At 37.6% G+C, this 24,485-nt stretch overlaps 1 protein-coding gene across 2 annotated transcripts in view; it reads left to right on the top strand.

Moving 5' to 3' along the window:
* The window catches only part of cebpz (CCAAT enhancer binding protein zeta), a 139,116-nt gene that overhangs the window by 55,776 nt on the left and 58,855 nt on the right, over positions 1 to 24,485 (top strand). For both annotated transcript variants that reach the window (XM_051654696.1, XM_051654695.1), the window contains exon 3: positions 1,425 to 1,656. In XM_051654696.1, coding sequence (XP_051510656.1) covers positions 1,425 to 1,656 — 232 coding nt within the window. The remainder of the gene's footprint in view (positions 1 to 1,424; positions 1,657 to 24,485) is intronic.

Consider the following 24,485-nt stretch of genomic DNA (forward strand, 5'->3'; position numbering starts at 1 on the left):
TTTTTGTGTTGGGGCCAGTGAAAATTTTGGCAGCGGCAGTAAAAATCTGAAGCACTGGCCCGATCGGGCCAGTAGAAAAATCCTTAGTGTTGAGCCCTGAGACTGTTTTCATATTTTCTGTGACTACATCGAGTTCTACTGAACTTTTAGGAATACTGAGTATTTAAGACAGATCTGGAAAATTATTAATGAAGGTATTTTTAGTGGTCGATATAGTTCTACCTGATCAATAATGCGGCATAGATTGAGTGACCTTAGATATCACAAGATATAAGAGACGAGGTAATGATCTCAGATGTCATTGCTCAGTGGCAGAACTGCTATATTCACATCAACTCCATATGACAGACTTGAGTCTAGCGTATGATTATGGTGATTAGATGGTCCGGTCACATTTTGTCTGACCCCAACAGAGTTGAAAATATTGATAAATACTAATCCCAGTGTGTCATTTTCATTATCTACTGTATGTGAATATTGAAGTCACCAACAATTAGAGCTCTGTCCACACTACTAGAACTGACAGAAAATCAGCAAATTCACTAAGGAAATTAGCATATATCACTGGTGGTCTATATCGAGCTTGAAATCATGATCACCAAGGAGACTGCTGATGCACATTTCATTCATTAGCATATGCTTTTATCCAAAGTATCTTGCAAAAGAGCAATACAGCAAAAGCAATTCATCAAAATGAGGTAATGACATGAAAAGTGCTGCAATAAGTTTCAAATTTTTCATGTTGAAGTACATGTTGGAAAAAAGGTGAGCAACAGTGGTGAAAGAATGGAGTGAGACTATTTTATGTTGATGTCAAGATTTATAGTGAAAGTTGGTCTGTTCTTAACCAAAATCGATTGGATTGCTTCAGAAGACATGGACTAAACTACTGCAGTCTTATTAACTTTTATGTCCTTTTTGGAACTTAAGAATTTGGTCACAATTCACATGCAGTGTGTGGACCAACAAACATCATATCTCCATTAAAATATCTTTGTGTTCCACGGGGGGGGGGGGAGAAAGGCATACAAGTTTGAGACAACATAAGGGTGAGTAAATTATGAGATTTATGTAAGCATGCTAACTCCTTTGTTTTATTGAAGCACACAAGATACTCTTTAGAACATTCTCAAATCATGCTGGAATAGCATGGATCATCAGGTTTTATTGATGCCAGCTCCAGTGAATGCCCTAGTAAATCAAAAGGGTGATATACCAAATATTAAGACATTCGGAACTTTATACTCAAATTGTTATGATGATTATATAGAGTAGTTTGTAATGAAAAAAATTGGATTAAGTTAGAAAATGCAAAATACAAGATTTTCACCAGTGGTCTCTTTTGGACCCCACTGTATATAGTCGTAAGTCAGATGTCATTGAGAGTATTGTGGTTTATGTTTTCAATTTTTTGTGTTCTACAGGAAGTTGTTGGACCCTGGATTGTCGGCAAGCTCTAGACAGAGTATGTTTCTCAACCTGTTGTATAAGTCACTGAAGACGGATATAGTGCTCAGACGTGTGAAGGCATTTGTGAAGAGGTTACTGCAGGTTAGCTGTGAGCAGAACCCCACCTTTGCTTGCGGTGCTCTGTTCCTTGTGTCAGAGGTCATGAAAGTCAAGCCAGGCCTCAGGTTACTGCTACAAGAGGAGGGGGTAAGTCCATTCATGCACTCACTATAGATACTGTCGACAATGCAAATTTTTTTAATTTGGGGGCAGATGCTGAAAAAATGTTGCGGGCTGCGTGGCTGTATTAATGGCTGTGTTAGTGCCTCCTTAAATGGATCGTCCCAGATTATTTTAAGCATGCTGCTGTTCAACCCCTGCTTAAAAGGCCAAATCTTGACCCGTCAGCCTTATTTACATTTAGACCAATTTCTAATTGACCTTTTTATTTCTAAAATTTTAGAGAAAGTCGTTCTCCTTCAATTGCAGAGTTTTTTGGAGATAAATAGTACCATAATTATTCCAGTCTGGGTCTAGAGCACATCATAGTACATCAGAGTCCTTATTCTTAAAAGTTTTAAATTATATTTTGTTATCTGTGGACTTTGGGAATTCTGAAATACTTCTGCTTTTAGACTTAAGTTCATTGTTTGATACTGTAGACCACAGTATACTTATTTCTCACCTTGAACAATGTATTTGTTAATATCTTATTTGAGTGATGGCAATTTCTCAGTCTCCATGGGTGGTTATTCATCTTCTGTAGCTCCTCTTAACTGTGGGGTCCCTCAAAGCTCCATTCTTGCTCTGATTTTGTTTTCACATTATATGCTTCATTTAGGATCTATTTTTAAGAAATATGGAGTGTCCTTTCACTGGTATGTAGACGATAGGGCTGGGCTATATGTAAAGGTTTTATCGATAATCGTCTTAAAAAATATTGTGTATTGATTTTGCTTTAAAAAAGAAATTCATTTATTGAAACACGAAAAACTTAAGACATTTCTAAATTCAAATTGCTCTTTAAATGAAATTAAAAAAAAAAGCAATTCAAATATCCAAGTGATCAAAAAATCTTATATAACCACCTCCCCAATTCCAAACATTTACCCTCTCCAACGGCCCCATTTCCCATCACGCAAGAATCCGTCAACAACAGCAGGTGGAAAATTACTAATAGCCTACAAATTAAGAAATAAAGACTTTTGTAAATTTAAAGATAATAATAAAAATCATTATAAATAAGCCTAATAAATTCCTTTTGTGTTCCCAAAATAATGCCAAATGTGTGTTCTTGTTGAATTTGTGTTTGTATTGTGTTTTGGTAATAGTTAATGATGCCCAAAGAAAATAAAATAGAACTCAATTTTAGATTCAAGGTGAACATCTCTTGTATTATTTTATGATTGAATCACTTCAGTGCATTCAGAAAATATTCAGACCCGTTCATTTTTTTCATATTTTGTTATGTTGTAGCATTATGCTAAAATGCTTTAAAAAAATAAAATAAAATAAAAATTTACACTCCCATATCCCATAATGACAAAGCAAAAACAGTTTTTTGAGACCTTCATTTTTTTTATGCAAATGTATAAAAAGAAAAAACTGTATTGATGGGGAGTCACGTGACGCCATGCGAGGTTCGGATGTGTGAACGATGAGCTCTGCACACTTTGCTAGTTTTGATACTTTTTGTGTCATAAACCGGTGAAATTCTGGTGAGAGTGTATTCTGATCCACAGCTGTTCTAGGAAGACAATATGTCAAAGAATTCAAAATCCTCGGGCTCTGGAGACATTAAAATACACTTACGTGCTCAAGCTGACGCCCCTCCAGAGGTCTCGAGCCAGGGAGTCGATTTGGCCGGAGAGGTGAAGGAAATTCGCTGAGGTGTTGAGAAACGGATCGATCATCTGGAGTCATCGGAGAGGGAATTAACTGCTAATCTGCTAGCGACCAGGGTGGATTTGGAGCGTGTCTGGGAGAAGTTGGAGGATTTGGAGAATCGTAACTGGCGGAATAAAGTCCGAATTGTTGGAATTCCTGAAGACGAACAAGGTCAAGATATGGTGAAATTCCTGGACGGGCTCTTTCCGAGTCTACTCGAAAAAACAGGCCATAAGCTGTAAAACGAGCGAGCTCACAGGGTTCCGGCTCGGCGATCCGCTGAGGGAGACAGGCCCCGATCAATTCTGGCCAGATTTCTGACATCATCCGATGAAGGTCTCATGTTATGTGAGGCGAGAAGTAAAGGAAGGCTTTCTTGGAAGAACCACAGCATTTTCTTGTTCCCAGACTTTGCTAATTCAACAAGAGAAATGCAATCGATTCAGGGAATGCAAGAAACTTGCATCAATGGAAGGTCACTTTTGCACTGATGTTCCCGGCCAAATTGAAAATAGATACTAAGGATGGCCGTAAAGCCATGTCCTTCATAAAGTCAATGGACTAAGTTATTTTGTGGTTCTCACGTTGCAGCCAAGTGAACCGACTCCATATCCACTTGATTGTCCGAGGAAGCTGAGCGCCTTTTTTTGTTTCTTTTTGTGCTGGTTCCGCCTAGCGGCTGGAGTTTGTTTTGTGTAGCAGCACTCCTTCGGGACAGTGTTGTGGATGAATCTGCACATTCTTTGTGCTCATGCCTTCTATTGGTTGGAGTTTGTTTTGTGGAGTATTTCTTGCAGGACATTGGAGTGATTGGGTCATTTGTTGCACTCATATAGCAGTTGAATGGGCCGGCTCATTGAACATACTTTTGACTGTCCGAGGAAACTGAACGGCCTTTTGAATGGGTTGGGGCACCCCATAAAAAGAAGGAAAGTTATTTCTCCTCTTAAACGTAAGAAATATGATATAGTGTTTCTTCAAGAAACTTATATTTCCCTGCAGGAAGCTGAAAAATTTGGGAAGATATGGGGTGGACATGTTTTCTTTAGTACTGGCTCAAGTAAGAGCAGGGGAGTCATTACATTGATAAGTAAGCATCTGCAATTTAAATGTCTCAAACAGATTAAAGATAAATTAGGAAGAGTCATTATTGTTTTAGCAGAAATTCAGGGGCAAATGTTGATTTTGGCTAATATTTACGCACCTAACGCTGATGATCAGGGTTTTTTTATAGATCTTGAAGGGATGTTGCAAGCCGCTGGCACCCCTCATGATATAATATTGGGAGGAGACTTTAATCTATTGATGGACTCATTCTTTGATCATAGTGAAGCAAAAGTGTGCAAGCCTCCTAGAGCAACATTGATGCTTCACAGGATGTGTAAACATCTTGGTCTTTCAGATATTTGGAGACTTTTGAACCCATCTGGTAGGGACTATTAAAAAAAAAAAAAAAAAATGTTCATCAGTCCATAAGATTTATTCCAGAATATTATTATTATTATTATTATTTTTTTTTTTATTTTTTTTTTTATCTTAGTCTCACATTTCCTCTGTTGATTGCTCAATTGGTAACATCTTAGTCTCAGATCACGCCCTGGTGAGTTTAGAGATGTTGCCACATACGGAGAAAAAGAAATCATATAGTTGCCGCTTTAATGTATCCCTTTTGCAAAATCCTGAATTCCAAGAAATGTTAAAGGCTGAGATCAATGTTTATATGGAGACCAACTGGTCCTCGGTGTCCTCTGTGGACATGGCTTGGGAGGCACTTAAGGTGGTTCTTAGGGGTCGGATCATACAGTATGCCTCATTTACCAAAAAATCTAAAGCACGAGAACTCATGGAGTTGGAAGGGAATATTAAAAGTGCCGAGGTAGAGCTGAAGCACGGAATGTCATCTGATGGCCTCAGAGAATTGACCCATCAAATACAGATAAAATACTGTTTTGTCACGGAAGGTGGAGTTTTGGCTATTCAGGGCAAGACAGTCATACTTCGAGTCAGGGGACAAGGCAGGAAAGCTTTTGGCTAGATATATAAAGCAGAGAGAGTGTTTTTCTACCATTCCCTCAGTGATATCTGCTGGTGGTAAAATATTTACCTTGACCATTAATATTAATAATGCTTTTAAAGAATTCTATCTTGATCTCTATAGTTCCACATCTTCCTCTACTGATGAAGATATTAGAAACCTTTTGGAACTATTAGAACTCCCTAAACTGACGACTGAGCAAAAAAATTATCTTGATTCTGAGATAACCTAGGAGGAACTTGGCGAGGTAATTAAGGCCTTGCCTACAGGCAAGGCTCCTGGGTCAGACAGCTTTGCCGCTGAATTTTTTAGATCTTATGCTACAGAACTGGCTCCACTTTTGTTAGATGTTTATACGGAATCATTAAAGAATGGAAAGCTTCTGCCAACCATGACACAAGCCTGGATCAGTCTGATTATTAAAAAGGACAAAGATCCAAGCAAGTGTATGAGTTACCGTCCAATTTCCCTGATCCAGCTAGATGTAAATATATTGACAAAAATCATGGCTAACCGATTAAGTTATAACATCTCATACATATATATCAGGTGGGGTTTATTCGGGGCAGCAGCTCTTCTGATAACATTAGGCGTTTCATTAATATCATGTGGTCAGTGGCGAATGATCAGACTCTGGTCGCTGCCATCTCACTTGATGCAGAAAAGGCATTTGATATGGTAAAATGGGATTATCTTTTTAAGATTTTGGAAGCTTGCGGGTTTGGAAATACTTTTATTGGATGGATTAAGTTACTTTATTGACACCCGGTAGCAGCGGTACAAACAAATGGATTAATTTCAGATTATTTTACTCTGGATAGGGGCACCCAGTAGGGTTGCCCTCTTTCCCCATTATTGTTCTGTCTTGCCCTGGAACCATTAGCAGCTGCAATAAGAAGGGAAGATGATTTTCCACGGGTGGTGGTGGGAGGTATGGCGCATAAGCTTTTGCTTTACGCTGATGATATTTTGTTATTAGTCTCTGACCCCATTAGATCTATACCTTGCCTCCACAGAATTATTAATTCCTTTTCTAAATTCTCAGGATACAGAGTCAATTGGTCTAAATCTGAAGCTTTGGCTCTGACAGCATACTGCCCAGTAACAGCTTTTCAGCCGGGCACCTTCCAGTGGCCCAAACAGGGCATTAAGGATTTGGGCATTTTATTCCCAGCAAATTTGTCTGATGGAGATCATTTGACCCCTTAATAAAAAGGTTTTCGAGCGATGTGGGCAGGTGGGCTTCATTACATTTATCTATGATTGGGAAGGTTAATGTTTTTAAAATGAATTATATTCCAAAATGGAAGTACCTGCTACAATATCTCCCTGCAGATGTCCCCCTCTCTTATTTCAACAATTTGATAGCATAGCAAAGTCCTTCATTTGGAATGGTAAGCGTCCTAGATTACATTTCAATAAGTTACATAGGCCAATTGACAAAGGTGGGCTAGGCCTACCCAAGATTTTGTTTTATTATTATGCATTCAGTCTCAGTCATTTGGCTTATTAGTCACTTCCACCTGAGAGAGCCCCTCCCTGTTTTTGTATTGAAAAGGAAATTCTTGCCCCTATTTTGCCATTGCAAAGCCTTTCTATCATACTAGTGGAGAAGTTACACCATTATCTCGCATTTGCACTCGACAAGTGTTTAATTCAGACATTTTTTTAAATGTTGCCTCAAGCATATGGCTGAACCCCAAATTATGTATTAATAGCTGGTCAGAGTGGACTGTGAGGGGGGTTACTACACTCTGTGACCTATATGAGAGTGGAGTGTTGAGATCATTTGAAAATTTGGTTCAACAATTTGAGATTCTATAGGTACTTACAGCTGCGCCACCTGCTCTGTACTATTTTTGGGAGTAGCACACACCCCCCTAAAGCGACAGATTCTCTGGGAGAGGTGATTACTGCTTTTGGAAAAGGTCATGAGGCATCAGTGTGTTACTCCCTGCTAATTCAGAGTCTGGGGGATGGAGCTTTAACTTCAATCAAGAGATTTATGGGAGAAAGATTTAAACTTGGTATTGGAGGAAGGAGTGTGGGCTAGGATTCTAAAAAACATCAAGTCTGTATCTAGAGATGCAAGGGTGTTCCTTATGCAGTACAAGATTTTACATAGATTCTATTGGACACCTCTAGACTGTATAGGCTTGGTCTTTAAGACACACACCTGCTGGCAATGCCAATCAGAAGATGAAGACACAACCCATGTTTTTTGGTGGTGTGTTAATATCCAAGAATTTTGGTTGAGGGTTCAGAGTTTTATGTGAGACGTATTGGGCACTCAGATTTCATTTTGCCCCAGACTCTGTATTTTGGGCAATGGGGCGGTCATCAATTTGGGGGATAAACATAAAAAAATTAGGTTTTGACCAGTGTTATGATTGGCAGGCAGATTATTTTAAGTGGATGGAAGTCGGACGGAACGCCCTCATTTCCGGAGTGGTGTGCTGAGATGGGGAGGGTGGCAGCTTTCGAGGAGGTGTCAAGTAGAAGGCTGGGGTTTTGGGATTTGTTTAATTGGAAATGGAGCAGTTATTTAGCGTTTTTGGGGGGCTCTCGGGGAAGGGCTGTGGAGAGGGAAGTTTAGTTTTAATTATGTATGATTATTATATTTTGTGTGTATTATTTGAGACTACAGGGGCGTTCGTTTGGGGTCAGAGTGGGGTTGGTGATTGGGGAGGGGGATGGGTAGTAGTGGGGGTTAAATGTTGATTCAATGTATATATGTTGTGTTTTTCTTTGTTATATATCTATGAATCAATAAAAAATGTTAATTGAGAAAAAGAAAAAACTGAATTATCACAAGTATTCAGACCCTTAACTTAGTACTTATTTGAAGCATCTTTGGCGGCGATATTAGCCTAAAGTCTGTTTGGGTATGATGTGACAAGCTTTGCACACATGGATTTGGAGATTTTCTACTGTTCTTCTTTGCAGATTCTCTCAAGCTCTCTCAGGTTGGATAAATACCGTCGGTGGACAGCCATTTTCAGGTCTTTCCAGAGATGTTCAATTGGGTTCATGTCCGGGCTCTAGCTGCGCCACTCAAGGACATTCACAGAGTTTTCCCTAAGCCACTCTTGCATTGTCTTGGCTGTGTGCTTAGGGTCATTGTCCTGTTGGAAGATGAACCTTCGGCCCAGTCTGAGGTCCTTAATGCTCTGGACCAGGTTTTTATTAAGGTAATCTCTGTATTTTTCTGCGTTTTAGCTTTCCTTCAACCCTGACCTATCCTCCAGTCCCTACCACTGAAAAACATTACAACCTACAACCATCATGCTTCACCATTGGGATGGTATTGCATAGGTGATGAGCAGTGCCTGGTTTCCTCCAGACATGATGCTTGGAATTGAGGCCATACAGTTCAATCTTCGTTTCATCAGACCATAGAATCTTGTTTCTTACAGTCTGAGAGTCCTTTAGGTGCTAATTTGTGTCTTGCACTGAAGAGAGGCTTCCATCTGGCCACTCTACCAAAGAAACCCAGATGGGAGTGTTGCAGTGATGGTTGTCCTTCTGCAAGTTTCTCCCATCTCCACACATGATCTCTTGAGCTCAACCAGAGTGACCATCGGGTTCTTGGTCACCTCTGTTACACCTTGTCATAACCAGACGCGACACGATAAGATTCCAGCAACAAGAATCTGTCTGTCAACACTAGGCACGACGCGACACTGTGATTTTCATACATTAAAATGAGGATAACTGTCAATAACAATAACAAAACAGAGAAATCACAGACGGAATAGTATGTTTATTGAACGCAACTCATTTTCTCACATATGCGCCTTAATGCTTTCTATGGCAAGGCCTGAGGGAATAAATACAAAATCACACACATACACAAGGAAAAGTTACTTTTATGAATCACATACTTATTCAGTCTGTTATGATTGTTTATGTTCACGCGGTACTCCTCTTGTTATTTCGCTGATCTCCAGGGAAGCAGAGAGAAAGTTAGAATGAGACAGTATGTCTCCCCTCTGCCATTCTGAGTGAAGAGAACGAGACCTTAAGCACAACATTCGGTAGGTATGTGACACCCTCGGCCAAAATCAAGTTGTTCTGAACCGACTAGTGTGGTGCTGGCTTTAATATACTGTAAAAAGAATAATTTTAGACCCATTTGTTGATTGCGCTGCCTGGTGCGATTTTTGCAGAAATAGAAACCTTTCCAAAAATAGAAAGCCCTGTCGCCGTCGTGTCGCGGCTGGTTAGGAACAAATTCTTAACATGAAAAAGATTCCTTTTATCGTGTGTTGCTGCGTCGAATCTGATTAGGACACAGTGTCACCAAGGCCCTTCTCCCCCGATTGCTCAGTTTGGCTGGGCGACCAGCTCTAGGAAGAGTCCTGGTTGTTCCAAATTTCTTCCATTTAAGAATTATGTAGGCCAATGTGCTATTGGGAACTTTCAATGCAGCTGAAATCCCCAGATCTGTGCCTCAACACAATCCTGTCTCTGAACTCTGCAGGCAGGTCCTTTGACCTCATGGCTTGTTTTTTGCTCTGATATGCATTTTCAGCTGTGAGACCACATACAGACAGGTGTGTGCCTTTCCAAACCACGTCCAATTAATTGAATTTGCCACAGGTGGACTCCGATCAAAGTGTAGAAACATCTCAAAGATGATCCAGAGAAATGGGATGCACCTGAGATAAATACTTACACTACCGGTCAAAAGTTTTGAAACACTTACTCATTCTTTATTATAATATTTTTTCACATTTTAGAATAATAGTAAAGTCATCAAAACTATGGAATAACATAAATGGAACTATGGGAATTATGTTGTGACTAAACAAAATCCAAAATAAATCAAAACTGTGTTATATTTTAGCATCTTCAAAGTAGTCACTCTTTGCCTAGAATTTGCAGACATGTACTCTTGACATTTTCTCAACCAACGTCCTGGGATGCTTTTTAAACAGTATTGAAGGAGTTCCCATCTATGTTGGGCACTTATTGGCTGCTTTTCTTTATTATTTGGTCCAAGTCATCAATTTCAAAAACCTTTTTATTTATTTTTTATAAAATTTTAGTTTTATAATGAAATAAATTAATATGGTGGCACAATTATATTTTTGTTATCAAAAATAATTTATCACAATTATAAGTTATCAAAAATCTTTTTTTTTTTGCTTTGTCATTATAGGGTATGGAGTGTAGATTAATGTGAATAATAATAATAATAATAATAATAATAATTTAAAGCTTAAGGCTGCAACATGAGAAAATGTAAATAAAAATGAAGGGGTCTGAATACTTTCTATATGCACTGTATATATTATTGCACCTGCAGTGTTGCGTTCACAATGCATGTTAACCGTGAACTGTTTTGTGGAAATAAAGCGAACTAAACTCACTGCACCTCTGAGTTGATCGGAGATTATTTGCAGCATTCTCATAGACAACATTTTTCTTGCAAACAGTTTTCAGACGAATTAAACAAGACAGGTTCGTGCTGCACGCCTCTAAACAAACAGCGAATCAGTCACTAGCATTTGACTGTTCTTAAAAATATAATAAAGTGTGTTTCTTAAAGCGCGTGTCTTTGTCTCCAATAGCATTTCTTGTCATGTGTCACTCAAAGACGTCTTACAGGTCGCCCTACTGTTTCAGGTAGATGAGCAAAATTACCCGCGCATGAAATACCTGCATTTGGACAAGGAGCTTGCGAACTGGATTCAGCCTCGTTGCATTTGGCGGGTGACGGGTGCTAATTTCACACCCTGGGCTACTTGTTTTTTAATGTTTTTTTTTTTTTTATCCACTTTTCTCCCAATTTGGAATGCTCAATTCCCTCTACTTAGTAGGTCCTCATGGTGGCACAGTTACTCATCTCAATCCAGGTGGCAGAGGACAATTCTCAGTTGCCTCCACTTCTGAGACAGTCAATCCGCGCATCTCATCACGTGGCTCACTGTGCATGACACCGCAGAGACTCACAGCATGTGGAGACTCATGCTACTCTCGCGATCCATGCACAACTTACCACACGCCCCACTGAGAGCGAGAACCCCTAATCGCGACCACGAGGAGGTTACCCCATGTGACTCTACCCTTCCTAGCAACTGGGCCAATTTGATTGCTTAGGAGACCTGGCTGGAGTCACTCAGCACACCCTGGATTCGAACTTACATCTCCATGGGTGGTAGTCAGTATCAATACTCACCTAGCTACCCAGGCCCCCCCTGGGCTACTGTTTAATATATTTGCCGACTTTCCAGATCCATAGTTTTGCCATTTTCCGATATTGTCGATCATCCTCTGTCAATGAGTGTCGCAATCGTCATTGGGATATTTGTAAAATATTGTCGATATCCGATTACATCGTCCTAATGCCCAGCCCTAGCAGACGGCACTTAAATTGATCTGCCGTTGAAACGGAATGACAAGAATCCTTAGAATCCTTTTTTACCTGCTTGTCTGATATTAATTCTTGAGTGTCCTTACATTTTTTTAACCTTAATGAGAATAAACTGAGATCATAATTAAGCCTTTTTTTTTTTTTTTTAAACAGAGTTTGAGTTATTCATGCTTTAATTTAGTCTCAACTACTGTAACTCTTTTTACATAAGAATAAGCCAGTCATACATTGCTCATTTGCCAATGGTCCAGATTGCTACCACTAGACTTTTGACTGCCATTTGCAAACGTGAACGTATTACTCCAATTTTAATTTCTCTGTGTTGATTGATTGCCAGTCCATTTAAAGAATTGATTTTAAAATTTTGCTTTTTAAATAGAAGTCTTTACATGGACTGGCGCCTTATTTTTCTTACCTATTGTGTATAAATTAGGGCTGTGAATCTATTAAACATTTTTAACTAATTAATCGCACCGTCTTCTATAATTATGATTAAATTATGGTGCATGATACATTACAACAAACATTAAAAAATCATCATAAATATTTTTATTTTATACTTTGTCTGCAAGAAATTGGTTAGTCATCATTTATTTTAATTTAAATATGTACGTTAAAATGTTCAGTTTCTATTTTTGTTTTTTGCAGATAGGGTTAGACACATTTTTACAGGTATTAATTTTTAAAACAAGTATATGTATACATGTCGTAAAATCAATGGACATGTTGCAATTAAAATTTGGGCAAAATCTTCTGCCGTTTCCCAGTGGGCTTTTTTTAATAATAGGATAAAATTGACAGATTCAATTAATATGAAAATGTATTGGCAAGAGAAACTTAAGTGTACTTTGCCAATGCATTATTAGACACTATACATACAGATATAAAACATATGAAATGCTGGAGTTTAATTTGTTGAAATTTAAAATCGTAACTTATTTTCTCTGGATACTGTTCCGTCTGTACAGGTATACCTGGCTGCAGCTTGCTGAACGGCCATGTCCTTCTCTGTCTCTATCACGCACACACTAGGTCTCACTCAGGCTGTTTCACTTTTGACAGAGGTTCAGATGAAAGTTTAAGTGAGCATTTTTGGGCAATGTGAAGAGATATGGCATTTACAGTGTTTATTGTGCTCGGGAAATGCGTTGCGCATAATGAGTGACGTGCACAAATGTACATTGTACAAATGTGCCTGGGTTTGTTCCTGGCAGACAGCAGAAGCCCTGGCCAACTTGGGACTCCTTTCTCCTATTGTGTAAAGTTTCAGGAAGAAAAAAACGGATACTGCATTAATTGTTAAATTTTTTTAACGCATTAAAAATATTATTCGTAGAAATTAACATGTTAAATTTCCCAGCACTAGTACAAACAAACCTGTTATCTAAGGTCCTCTGATCAGAGACTGTTGATGCTTCCCAGGACTAAAGCTGAGTTTTGAGAAAGCTAAGTTGCATAATTTGTAAGTCTAGCTAAAACTGAACTAATAAAATATATACAAAACCTGATATGAACGTTTTCATCCGCAATCGCACTCTGCTGCATATCATCACAAATGCCGATTTTGATCCATATTGAGTCTGTCACCAATAATTTTTCCTGTTTTTCTCCTATGTTAAATTACTATTAAAATTTTCTATGAAATAAAGCAAAGACACAACAGTAGTTTTTTATTAAACGAAAAATTATTTACTAATGGAAAGCCACATTTAGACATAGGTTTCTCGAGGGGATACTGAGTCATACCTCTGACTGAAGAGAGAGAGAGAGAGAGATCTCAGGAAAACAGTCGGAAAGTGTGACTCCCTCAGCCATAATAGAGTTGTTTTAAGTTTGCAAGTGTGGTGCCAGCTTAAAGCAGAAAAGTCACAGCTTATTTAATTATAATGGGAACGATCTATGAGGTCACTTTTAGAGCCCAAAAAGAAATACTGTCTAAACTTAATTAGCTAGCTAGACTCTACCTGTCAAACTTGCAGTTAGTTGGCAAAAAGTGCTCACTTACCAGAGATAAAAATGTGTGCAACATATCCTACAATTGTTAATAGATATACAGCCATCTCACTTTACTGCTGCAATCCAGGTGTCCATTAGTGTTTGGGTTTGTTCTTGTAAATCTAAACATTTTCATTAGTTACATACATCCAGGGTGCCTGGACTAGTCCTGTTACAATTTCTGTTCCATTGTTACTTGTTACATAATAGTATACGATAGGGCTGAATGATATGAAGGAAAAATGCAGTATACAAAATCAGATTAAATTATTTTCAATGATTCAGTGACATGAACTGACATTCTGTAAAAAGTAGCCAGCATTAATAGCAAACAAAAGGAAATCCAAACAAAGCGTAGACTAAATAAATAATTTTCATGTGGAAAATGACATCAATGATTTCTGTAAAGCTTTGAAATTATCAGTGGCCGGATCTTAGCAGTTGCAGTATAGGCAGTCACCTAAGGCATTAACGTTCTCTGTGGCGCCCCGCTGATCCTCGCCCCCGCATCAGTAAAGAAAAGGTAGCTACTAACTTTACATTATATAGTAGCATGACAATAGTATACTATTTTCACAGTAGTACTGTAACTTTTCCAGTAACAAGCTCATTTTCCAACGAGTTATGTTGTAACATGACAAAACATTGCATTGTACTGGTGATACACACAATCTTTCTGATAGTATAAAAAATTACATCTTTCTTTCATGCCAATAGTGTATAACACTTGACACATGGTGAATTCTTGCTGCATTATGGGCAATTAACAGGTGTTGTGCTCATGATGGAGCGTTAGTGGAGCGCTCATGGAGCAATCATGCCGCTCCCCTTACACCCCGCTCCGCTAACATACTCTAGTATTTAGTATGAATTTGGGGGATTTCCAGTCGGAGGTGAGCATCCCTATGCCCTACTCACCCCAAAGGGTAGAGCCCTTGAAGTGGGAACTCTGGAGGGTGCAGGGCACTCGCGTATCATACGAGGCTGTTTGGAACACCCTTGATGAAAGGAGTAATGACAGACATGCGTCACTTCTTTATCTTCGCATAAAATGTTACCATGACAATGCAGTGCAGCATCCATCACCTTATTCTTACAACAGGAATCTCTTATTTATTGCTATTAAGTTGTTGTTGCAAATAAATATACGTTTTGTAATAGTTTTTTCTTTTTTTTCTAACATTGCCTTTTGTGTCTTTTTTATTTTTTATTCATACTCTCTCCCCACGTGCTGTTTTTATAATGATAATATATAGCTGTAGGCTACTGCATAAATGTTAAAAAAAATTACATGAATGAACATTTCCCGCCGAAAGTTATTTGGTGCATGAGTGCTTAATTAGGTTATCTCAGTTTAGACGAGGAAAAACTGATCCTGTTTTTGGAGTATATCTGCTTATGGCTGTCTACTATCTTATGTATGAGGACGAATGTAAACTGCAGAGGAGGAGACTTATCTGCTACAAAAGGGCTATAGTACTTGCCCGAGCGTTTAAACATGGAATATGTTCTTACTGACAACCATGCTTCAAAACATATCGTGAGGACATGCCACCCAGGGTCACGTGATCATAAATGGTCAAATGACTTGAAGTGATCATTGCATGTACCCTTCGCTAACAGCCTTGTGGAAGGGCCCTTGAGTTGCTCACTTTCATTTGGAACGGCCCTTCGTGTGGTGTCCCCTTCCCGCAGTGCCCTTCAAGTGCACAAAAATGTAGTTTGGAATTCGCCCTTTATGTTCAATGTTTCATTTAGTATGTTTTATTTAATAGACTCATTTCACAGACAGGTGCATTTCCACCTTAAAAAAAAAAACTTTGCTAGATTTTAGAACTTTTTTTTTTTTCAAATGTAATTATTTAGTGTAAATTTATAAAATTATACTTTGTATTATACTACCCTGGAATTAGTTTAAAAAAAACTAGTTACCACAGCTGTGATGAGGTTTCTAATACAGCTGCTGAGGGAGTGACCGTAAATTTGGCATAATCTCTCTTTGTTACAGAAAAGCATGTTGAAATTAATTGAATAATAATAAAAAAAAAAAGCTTTTTATTAATAGTGCTTGCATTTTGGGGCATTGGGGTGGGTTGCAATTTAACGTTGTTGTATATTTATGCAGTAAATATTTCAAATGAAAATATTTTAACTCTTTTACTAAAAATGATTAAAAATTCAATAATAAATATTAACCTTCCAAAGTTAAGTTCCAAAACATTTTTTTTTAAATTCCATCGTTATTTTTCGACAGGTAATATTCAGTCCATTATATTTTAGTTTACAAATTTGCCTCTAACATTTCAGAAGTTCAAATTTGTTTGGAATTTCAACTTTGGACATCCTGGCATTGCAGGAAACGCAGTAGAATGCTAATGCTCAATCTTCACTTGCTTCCACTTCACTACTAGGTGGGCATTTGGGCAGTGATGATCAAAAGCATAAGAGAGAGGTCTATTTGGCTCCGATTAGTAGCATTATTGAAGTTCCTCCTGCATTGTTGTCAATGGATGATTAGAGTTTTGATAAATCAATTAAACGACAATAAGCAATAAAGTCTTTTTAAACAGTTTCTAGAGTTTAACTTGCCACTTTACTATGTGTGTCATCTACCGTTTTACTGTACAACAGAATCTGAGTAAGGCAATTGTCATGGCAAAATGTTTGAGGAAAAATTAGGAGCTTCAGGCTGTTCAGGCTAATGCTCAGTGTACACAACTCAAGTAAGAAGAGACTGTTTTACATAAAATTTTACATAGAAAGTTTTAGCATGTTAAATTAATTTTTATTCAGTATTTTAAGCATAATGCAGTTGTAGATACTGACTGTTTTTTTTTTTTTTATTCATTGTTTTTGTATTTCTCTATTTGCATTGCATTCAAATTAGATGAGGGCCAAGCAATTCAAATTCAGACTACAGTTTATTTTGAATATATATATATATATATATATATATATATATATATATATATATGTACACACACACACACACACACACACACACACACTGTATATATTTGGTCACCAGTGATTGATCTTTGCACTCAACCCAGGAGGATACTTTTGCCTGGAAATATTACTTTAAAGTAGGAAAAAAAAACTGTTTTAAATTACTTTAATTGATTTATAAAAACTGACTTCCATCCACTGACAACAATGCAGGTGGAACTTTGATAATGCTAACTTAATCTGCATGTTTATTGACTATACACTGGGAAGAAAGAGAATATACAAGAATAATTCATTCTACAGGGTGATATGGCCAGCAACCATATCACCCTGTAGCTCTTATGTTTTTTAGATTTTATTTATAGACATTTCTCGATTTCACCATTCATTTACATATGCAAATTAACAAATTGATGGAACTTCACTACAGTAAAAATTTTAAACATGAAGACAATATGAGAATGTGTCATGTATTGTTGTCATGCATGCAAAGGTGATCTCTTTGGTTGTATGTGATAGCGACATCCAGTGTTCAAAGTGTAAATGTCATATAATTTTTCAATAGCGGGGCAAATTCTGTTTCTAAAATCTCTTGCAAGATGCATTGGAATGGCGATAAGTGGGCCACAGTCAAATGGCAATGGGCAGAATACAGACAGAAGAATACTGATTAGAGGCATACCAGTGAGTCTCACTCTGGGCAGAAGTGTGAATGGCTTACAGGTCAAAAATACTAGGGATGTATAAAACCGACTAGTCAGTGGGTTATGCCAACGGTTAGTCGACTAGTCGGTCAACAAAGCCCTGTATAATTAGGCTGGAGTCATTTCCACAAGACATCAGTCAGATGCATTTCTTAATAATAGGCTATAGACAAAAAATAAATAACTATAACCTTTGTGTGCACAAAACTGACAGTCATCAAAACAGAAACTTACGGATTTTGTATGAAACGATGGGAACATTGCTCCGAGCCAAAAAATCTGATAGTAAAATATTGTTGTGGTGCTTTGTTTGCTGTAGCAGTGTTTTTCACCCTTAAATGCATTTTTTGCCAACACCTTTTGTTGTTTGTGTCTTCATTACATAAGTAAAATTCATAAATGAAGTAAAAACAATAGAACTAATAATAACAGAGGCTACGTTCACACAGTTTTGGAATAGTACATTTACATAGGCGTGAAATAATGTAATTTTATGAGCCGCAAATTTAGCCAACCTCTATTTCATAAATTAATTCCAAGTGAATGAATAAACTGTGTTTGACCTAATTTCAACTACAGAGTATTTAAATCTACACATAAAAAATCTAAATAAAGAAAAAAGATGACACACCTTACTCTTAGACGATAGGCCGAACGTCAGTGTTTCAAAATACCATGAAAATAAATTAATAGGCATATATATATATATATATATATATATATATATATATATATATATATATATATATATATATAGTATACACACTGGTGGCCAGAAGTTTGGAATAATTTACAGATTTTACTGTTTCAGAGGGAAATTGGTACTTTAATTCATCACAAAGTATAGTCAGGACATTACTGATATAAAAATCAACACCATCACTATTTGAAAAAAGTCATTTTTGATAAACTAGACAAGCCCTATTTCCAGCAGCCATCACTCCAACACCTTATCCTTGAGTAATCATGCTAAATTGCTAATTTGGTACTAGAAAATCACTTGCCATTATATCAAACACAGCTGAAATCTATTTGGTTCGTTAAATGAATGTTTTTGAGTTGCCACAGTATGCAATAGACTGGCGCTGTCTTAAGGTCAATATTAGGTCAAAAATGACAAAAAAGAAACTGCTTTCTCTAGAAACTCGTCAGTCAATCATTGTTTTGAGGAATGAAGGCTATACAATGCTTGAAATTGACAAAAAAACTGAAGATTTCATACAAAGGTGTACACTACAGTCTTCAAAGACAAAGGACAACTGGCTCTAACAAGGACAGAAAGAGATGTGGAAGGCCCAGATACAACTAAACAAGAAGATAAGTACATTTGATTCTCTAGTTTGAGAAATAGACACCTCACATGTCCTCAGCTAACAGCTTAATTGAATTCTATATATAACTGGAAAAGAGTGTTATGGATCTTAACCCCATTGAGCTTTTGTGGAAGCAGCTAGACTGTAAGGTGCGTGAGAAGTGCCCGACAAGACAGCCACATCTATGGCAAGTACTACAGGAAGTGTGGGGTGAAATGTCACCTGAGTATCTGGACAAACTGACAGCTAGAATGCCAAGGATCTGCAAAGCTGTTATTGCTGCATGTGGAAGATTTTTTGATGAGGACTCTTTGTAGTTTAAGAAGTTATGAATTTTTTCAAATTGTAATAGTAATTTTTCCAGGTTGTTAATGTCCTGACTATACTTTGTGATCAGTTGAATGCCACTTTCGTGAATTAAAATACCAATTTCCTTCTGAAACAACAAAATCTGTACATTATTCCAAACTTTTGACGCGTGCGTGTGTGTGTGTGTGTATGTATGTGTGTGTGTGTATATATATATATGTATATATATATATATATATATATATATATATACACAGGTGCATCTCAATAAATTAGAATGTCGTGGAAAAGTTCATTTATTTCAGTAATTCAACTCAAATTGTGAAACTCGTGTATTAAATAAATTCAATGCACACAGACTGAAGTAGTTTAAGTCTTTGGTTCTTTTAGTTGTCATGATTTTGGCTCACATTTAACAAAAACCCACCAATTCACTATCTCAAAAAATTAGAAAACATCATAAGACCAATAAAAAAAAACATTTTTAGTGAATTGTTGGCCTTCTGGAAAGTATGTTCATTTACTGTATATGTACTCAGTACTTGGTAGGGGCTCCTTTTGCTTTAATTACTGCCTCAATTTGGCGTGGCATGGAGGTGATCAGTTTGTGGCACTGCCGAGGCGGTATGGAAGCCCAGGTTTCTTTGACAGTGGCCTTCAGCTCATCTGCATTTTTTGGTCTCTTGTTTCTCATTTTCCTCTTGACAATACCCCATAGATTCTCTATGGGGTTCAGGTCTGGTGAGTTTGCTGGCCAGTCAAGCACACCAACACCATGGTCATTTAACCAACTTTTGGTGCTTTTTCCAGCAGGATTTGGCACCTGCCCACACTGCCAAATGAAATCAGCATCTTTAAAAAGCTGGTCAGCAGAAGGAAGCATGAAGTGCTCCAAAATTTCTTGGTAAACGGGTGCAGTGACTTTGGTTTTCAAAAAATACAATGGACCAACACCAGCAGATGACATTGCAACCCAAATCATCACAGACTGTGGAAACTTAACACTGGACTTCAAGCAACTTGGGCTATGAGCTTCTCCACCCTTCCTCCAGACTCTAGGACCTTGGTTTCCAAATGAAATACAAAACTTGCTCTCATCTGAAAAGAGGACTTTGGACACACGGGGCAACAGTCCAGTTCTTCTTCTCCTTAGCCCAGGTAAGACGTTGTCTGTGGTTCTGGAGTGGCTTAACAAGAGGAATACGACAACTGTAGCCAAATTCCTTGACACGTCTGTGTGTGGTGACTCTTGATGCCTTGACCCCAGCCTCAGTCCATTCCTTGTGAAGTTCACCCAAATTCTTGAATTGATTTTGCTTGACAATCATAAGGCTGCGGTTCTCTCGGTTGGTTGTGCATCTTTTTCTTCCACACTTTTTCCTTCCACTCAACTTTCTGTTAACATGCTTGGATACAGCACTCTGTGAACAGCCAGCTTCTTTGGCAATGAATGTTTGTGGCTTACCCTCCTTGTGAAGGGTGTCAATGATTGTCTTCTGGACAACTGTCAGATCAGCAGTCTTCCCCATGATTGTGTAGCCTAGTGAACCAAACTGAGAGACCATTTTGAAGGCTCAGGAAACCTTTGCAGGTGTTTTGAGTTGATTAGCTGATTGGCATGTCACCATATTCTAATTTTTTGAGATAGTGAATTGGTGGGTTTTTGTTAAATGTGAGCCAAAATCATCACAGTTAAAAGAACCAAAGACTTAAACTACTTCAGTCTGTGTGCACTGAATTTATTTAATACACGAATTTCACAATTTGAGTTGAATTACTGAAATAAATGAACTTTTCCACGACATTCTAATTTATTGAGATGCACCTGTGTGTGTGTGTGTGTGTGTGTGTGTGTGTATATATATATATATATATATATATATATATATATATATATATATATATATATATATATATATATATATATATATACATATATACATACATACATACATACACTACCGGTCAAACGTTTGAAAACACTTGACTGAAATGTTTCTCATGATCTTAAAAATCTTTTGATCTGAAGGCATATGCTTAAATGTTTGAAATTAGTTTTGTAGACAAAAATATAATTGTGCCACCATATTAATTTATTTAATTACAAAACTAAAAATTAATTAAAAAAAATAAAAGATTTTTGAAATTAATGATTTGGACCAAATAATAAAGAAAAGCAGCCAATAAGTGCCCAACATAGATGGGAACTCCTTCAATACTGTTTAAAAAGCATCCCAGGGTGATACCTCAAGAAGTTGGCTGAGAAAATGTCAAGAGTACATGTCTGCAAATTCTAGGCAAAGGGTGACTACTTTGAAGATGCTAAAATATAACACAGTTTTGATTTATTTTGGATTTTGTTTAGTCACAACATAATTCCCATAGTTCCATTTATGTTATTCCATAGTTTTGATGACTTGACTATTATTCTTAAATGTGAAAAAAAAGAAAAAAAATATATATATATAAAGTGTATATATAATAAAGTGTTTCAAAACTTTTGACAGGCAGTGTGTATAATATATATATATATATATATATATACACACACATACATACATTGTGCATTCAGAAAGTATTCAGACCCCTTCATTTTGATAACATTGCAAATGTATTAAAAAGAAAAAACTGATATTACATTGCCACAAGTATTCAGACCCTTTGCTAGGACACTTTAGCTCAGGTGCATCCCATTTCTCTGAATCATCTTTGAGATGTTTCTACACTTTGATTGGAGTCCACCTTTGGCAAATTCAATTGATTGGACATTATTTGGAAAGGCACACACCTGTCAATATAAAGTCTCACAGCTGTAGATGCATATCAGAGCAAAAAACAAAGCCATGAGGTCAACGGAACTGCCTGCAGAGCTCAGAGACCGGATTGTGTCGAGGCACAGATCTGGGGTAGACTACAAAATATTTTGGCTGCATTGAAGGTTCCCAAGAGCACAGTGGCCTCCATAATTCTTTAATGGAAGAGGTTTGGAACAACCAGGACTCTTCCTTGAGCTGGCCGCCTTGGTAAGAGAGGTGACCAAGAACCCGATGGTCACTCAGGTTGAGCTCCAGAGATCATGTGTGGAGATGGGAGAAACTTGCAGAAGGACAACCATCACTGCAACTCTCCACTGATCTAGGCTTTATGGCAGAGTGGCCAGACAGAAGCCTCTCCTCAGTGCAAGACACAAAAAAAGCATCTAAAGGACTCTGACTGTGAGAAACAAGATTCTATGGTCTGATGAAACGAAGATTGAACTGTTTGGCCTCAATTCTAAGCATCATTTCTGGAGGATACCAAGCACCGCTCATCACCTGCACAATACCATCCCAGAGGTGAAGCATGGTGGTGGTAGCATAATGCTGTTGGGGTGTTTTTCAGTGGCAGGGACTGAGGGACTGGTCAGGGTTGAAGGATAGCTGAACACAGCAAAATACAGAGGTATCCTTAATGACAACCTGGTCCAGTGTGCTTAAGACCTCAGACTGGGCCGAAGGTTCACCTTGCAATAGGACAATGACCCTAAGCACACAGCCAAGACAACGCAAGAGTGGCTTAGGGACAACTTTGTGAATGTCCTTGAGTAGCCCAGCCAGAGCCCGGACTTGAACCCAATCGAACGTCTCTGGAGAGACCTGAAAATGGCTGTCTACTGACGGTCCCCAATCCAACCTAACAGAGCTTGAGAGGATCTGCAGAGAAGGATAGCAGAAAATCGCCAAATCCAGGTGTGCAAAGCTGGTCCCATCATACCCAAAAAAACTTTAGGCTGTATTGCCAAAGGTGCTTCAACTAAGTACTGAGTTAAGGGTCTGAATACTTATGTCAGTGTGATATTTCAGTTTTTTTCTTTTTAATTTGCATAAAGTTCTCAAAAATCTGGTTTTTGCTTCATCTTTTTTGGGTATGGAGTGGTTGTGAATTGATGTGAATTAATTTTTTATAGCATTTTAGCATAAGGCTGCAACATAACAAATGTGAAAAAATTAAGGGGTCTGAATACTTTCTGAATGCACTGTTATATATACAGTATGTATATGGAAAAAAATTCTGTCGATACATTTTAAATAAAAAAAGAACTGAACAGGGCATCAAATTGTAAACAGGCCTCACCATGTTTAAATGTTTCAAATGCCTGCTTGTTATCCGCTGAGAGACGATATTTTTTTATTTATGAGAGAATCAAGAAGAAAAAAGTTTCCGCCCAAAAAGTTTAGATATTTCACAGACAAAAACGGCTTAATCATTCTACATATTTTTATTCAGAAACAAAAGCTAGACTACATGTTTAGGAAGGAGATGTGAGTAAAACCTGTTGACTCCTGCCGCAGAAAACAGTCTTTTGGCTGTGACAGACATGGAAGGGACAGCTGTGCGTGAGATTAGGATATCGACTCATTCATCTTCCAACATATGAGAGGGTTTTAGTCCTGGTCCATGCAGTGATCTTTGTCATGTATCCCCTGCTCTGTAGGTCGGCTAAGCATGTTTGACTAGTATTCCTCGCAAAAAAAATAAAAAAATAAAATGCAGTTGACGGCCATTATCGCTTTTGCTTCTGCAACACCAGATGAAGATTCTGCCCCTGACTCTGAGCTCACATCCTTGACATTCTTAGCATTATTGACATTATCTTGACATTATTTTGCAAATATTGCATATTACTACATCAGTGCCCACTTTTGTGAATTTTGTCCACGCAGGGCTTGTTTTCTGTGACGTGACTCACGCTAACAGTTTAGCGCCTGCAGCAAATAATATGAGGTGGCTACAGTCAGATTTATGAAAATAATGTTTATACTATGCTTATACTAATTTTAATGGTATTTGTGATTAAAACAATTATTTAAACTACAATAATTCCAATATTAACACGCTGTCTTAAAATTTAAAGTGAAAACCTTTATTTTTTGTTTAAAAATTACTAGTCAACATCACTAGTCAACTAGTCAGTTGTTGAACGACTAGTCGACCATTCTTGCACATCCCTAGAACACACCTATAGATAATGTCATACATTTTGGACCAATGGCAGTAAGTTGTCAACAGATGATATGAAGTGTTCTTGAATGTTTGGTACTGCCAAAACATTTCCTGCCAATATCATTTGTCTGTTGGTGCCTTTAGGAAGCCCTGTATAAATTTAGGTTCCCCTGACCCCGATCAGATGTATTTCTCACAGCAACCAAAGATGTCCGTCTGAATGTGTATGGCTTTAGTGGTGGTGCTTTTAAAGGGGATGAATTTAAAGACATAACCCTCCAAGAGTTTTATTGTGCAATTTGGCAAACAGCAAAAGCACAGCATGCTAATTAGAGCACAGCAGGTAAAACATTTACATATCATGTAATTATTTTTTTTTATTATTATTGATTTACAGCCTAGTAACTGTTGTTTTTGGGATTTGATTTCCCCTTCAGGTGGGCTGGGCCTCCTTGCTGACTGTATCTGCAGTTTGTTGTGTT

This window comes from Myxocyprinus asiaticus, chromosome 25 (genome assembly GCF_019703515.2).
Source record: "Myxocyprinus asiaticus isolate MX2 ecotype Aquarium Trade chromosome 25, UBuf_Myxa_2, whole genome shotgun sequence".
NCBI lineage: Eukaryota > Metazoa > Chordata > Actinopteri > Cypriniformes > Catostomidae > Myxocyprinus > Myxocyprinus asiaticus.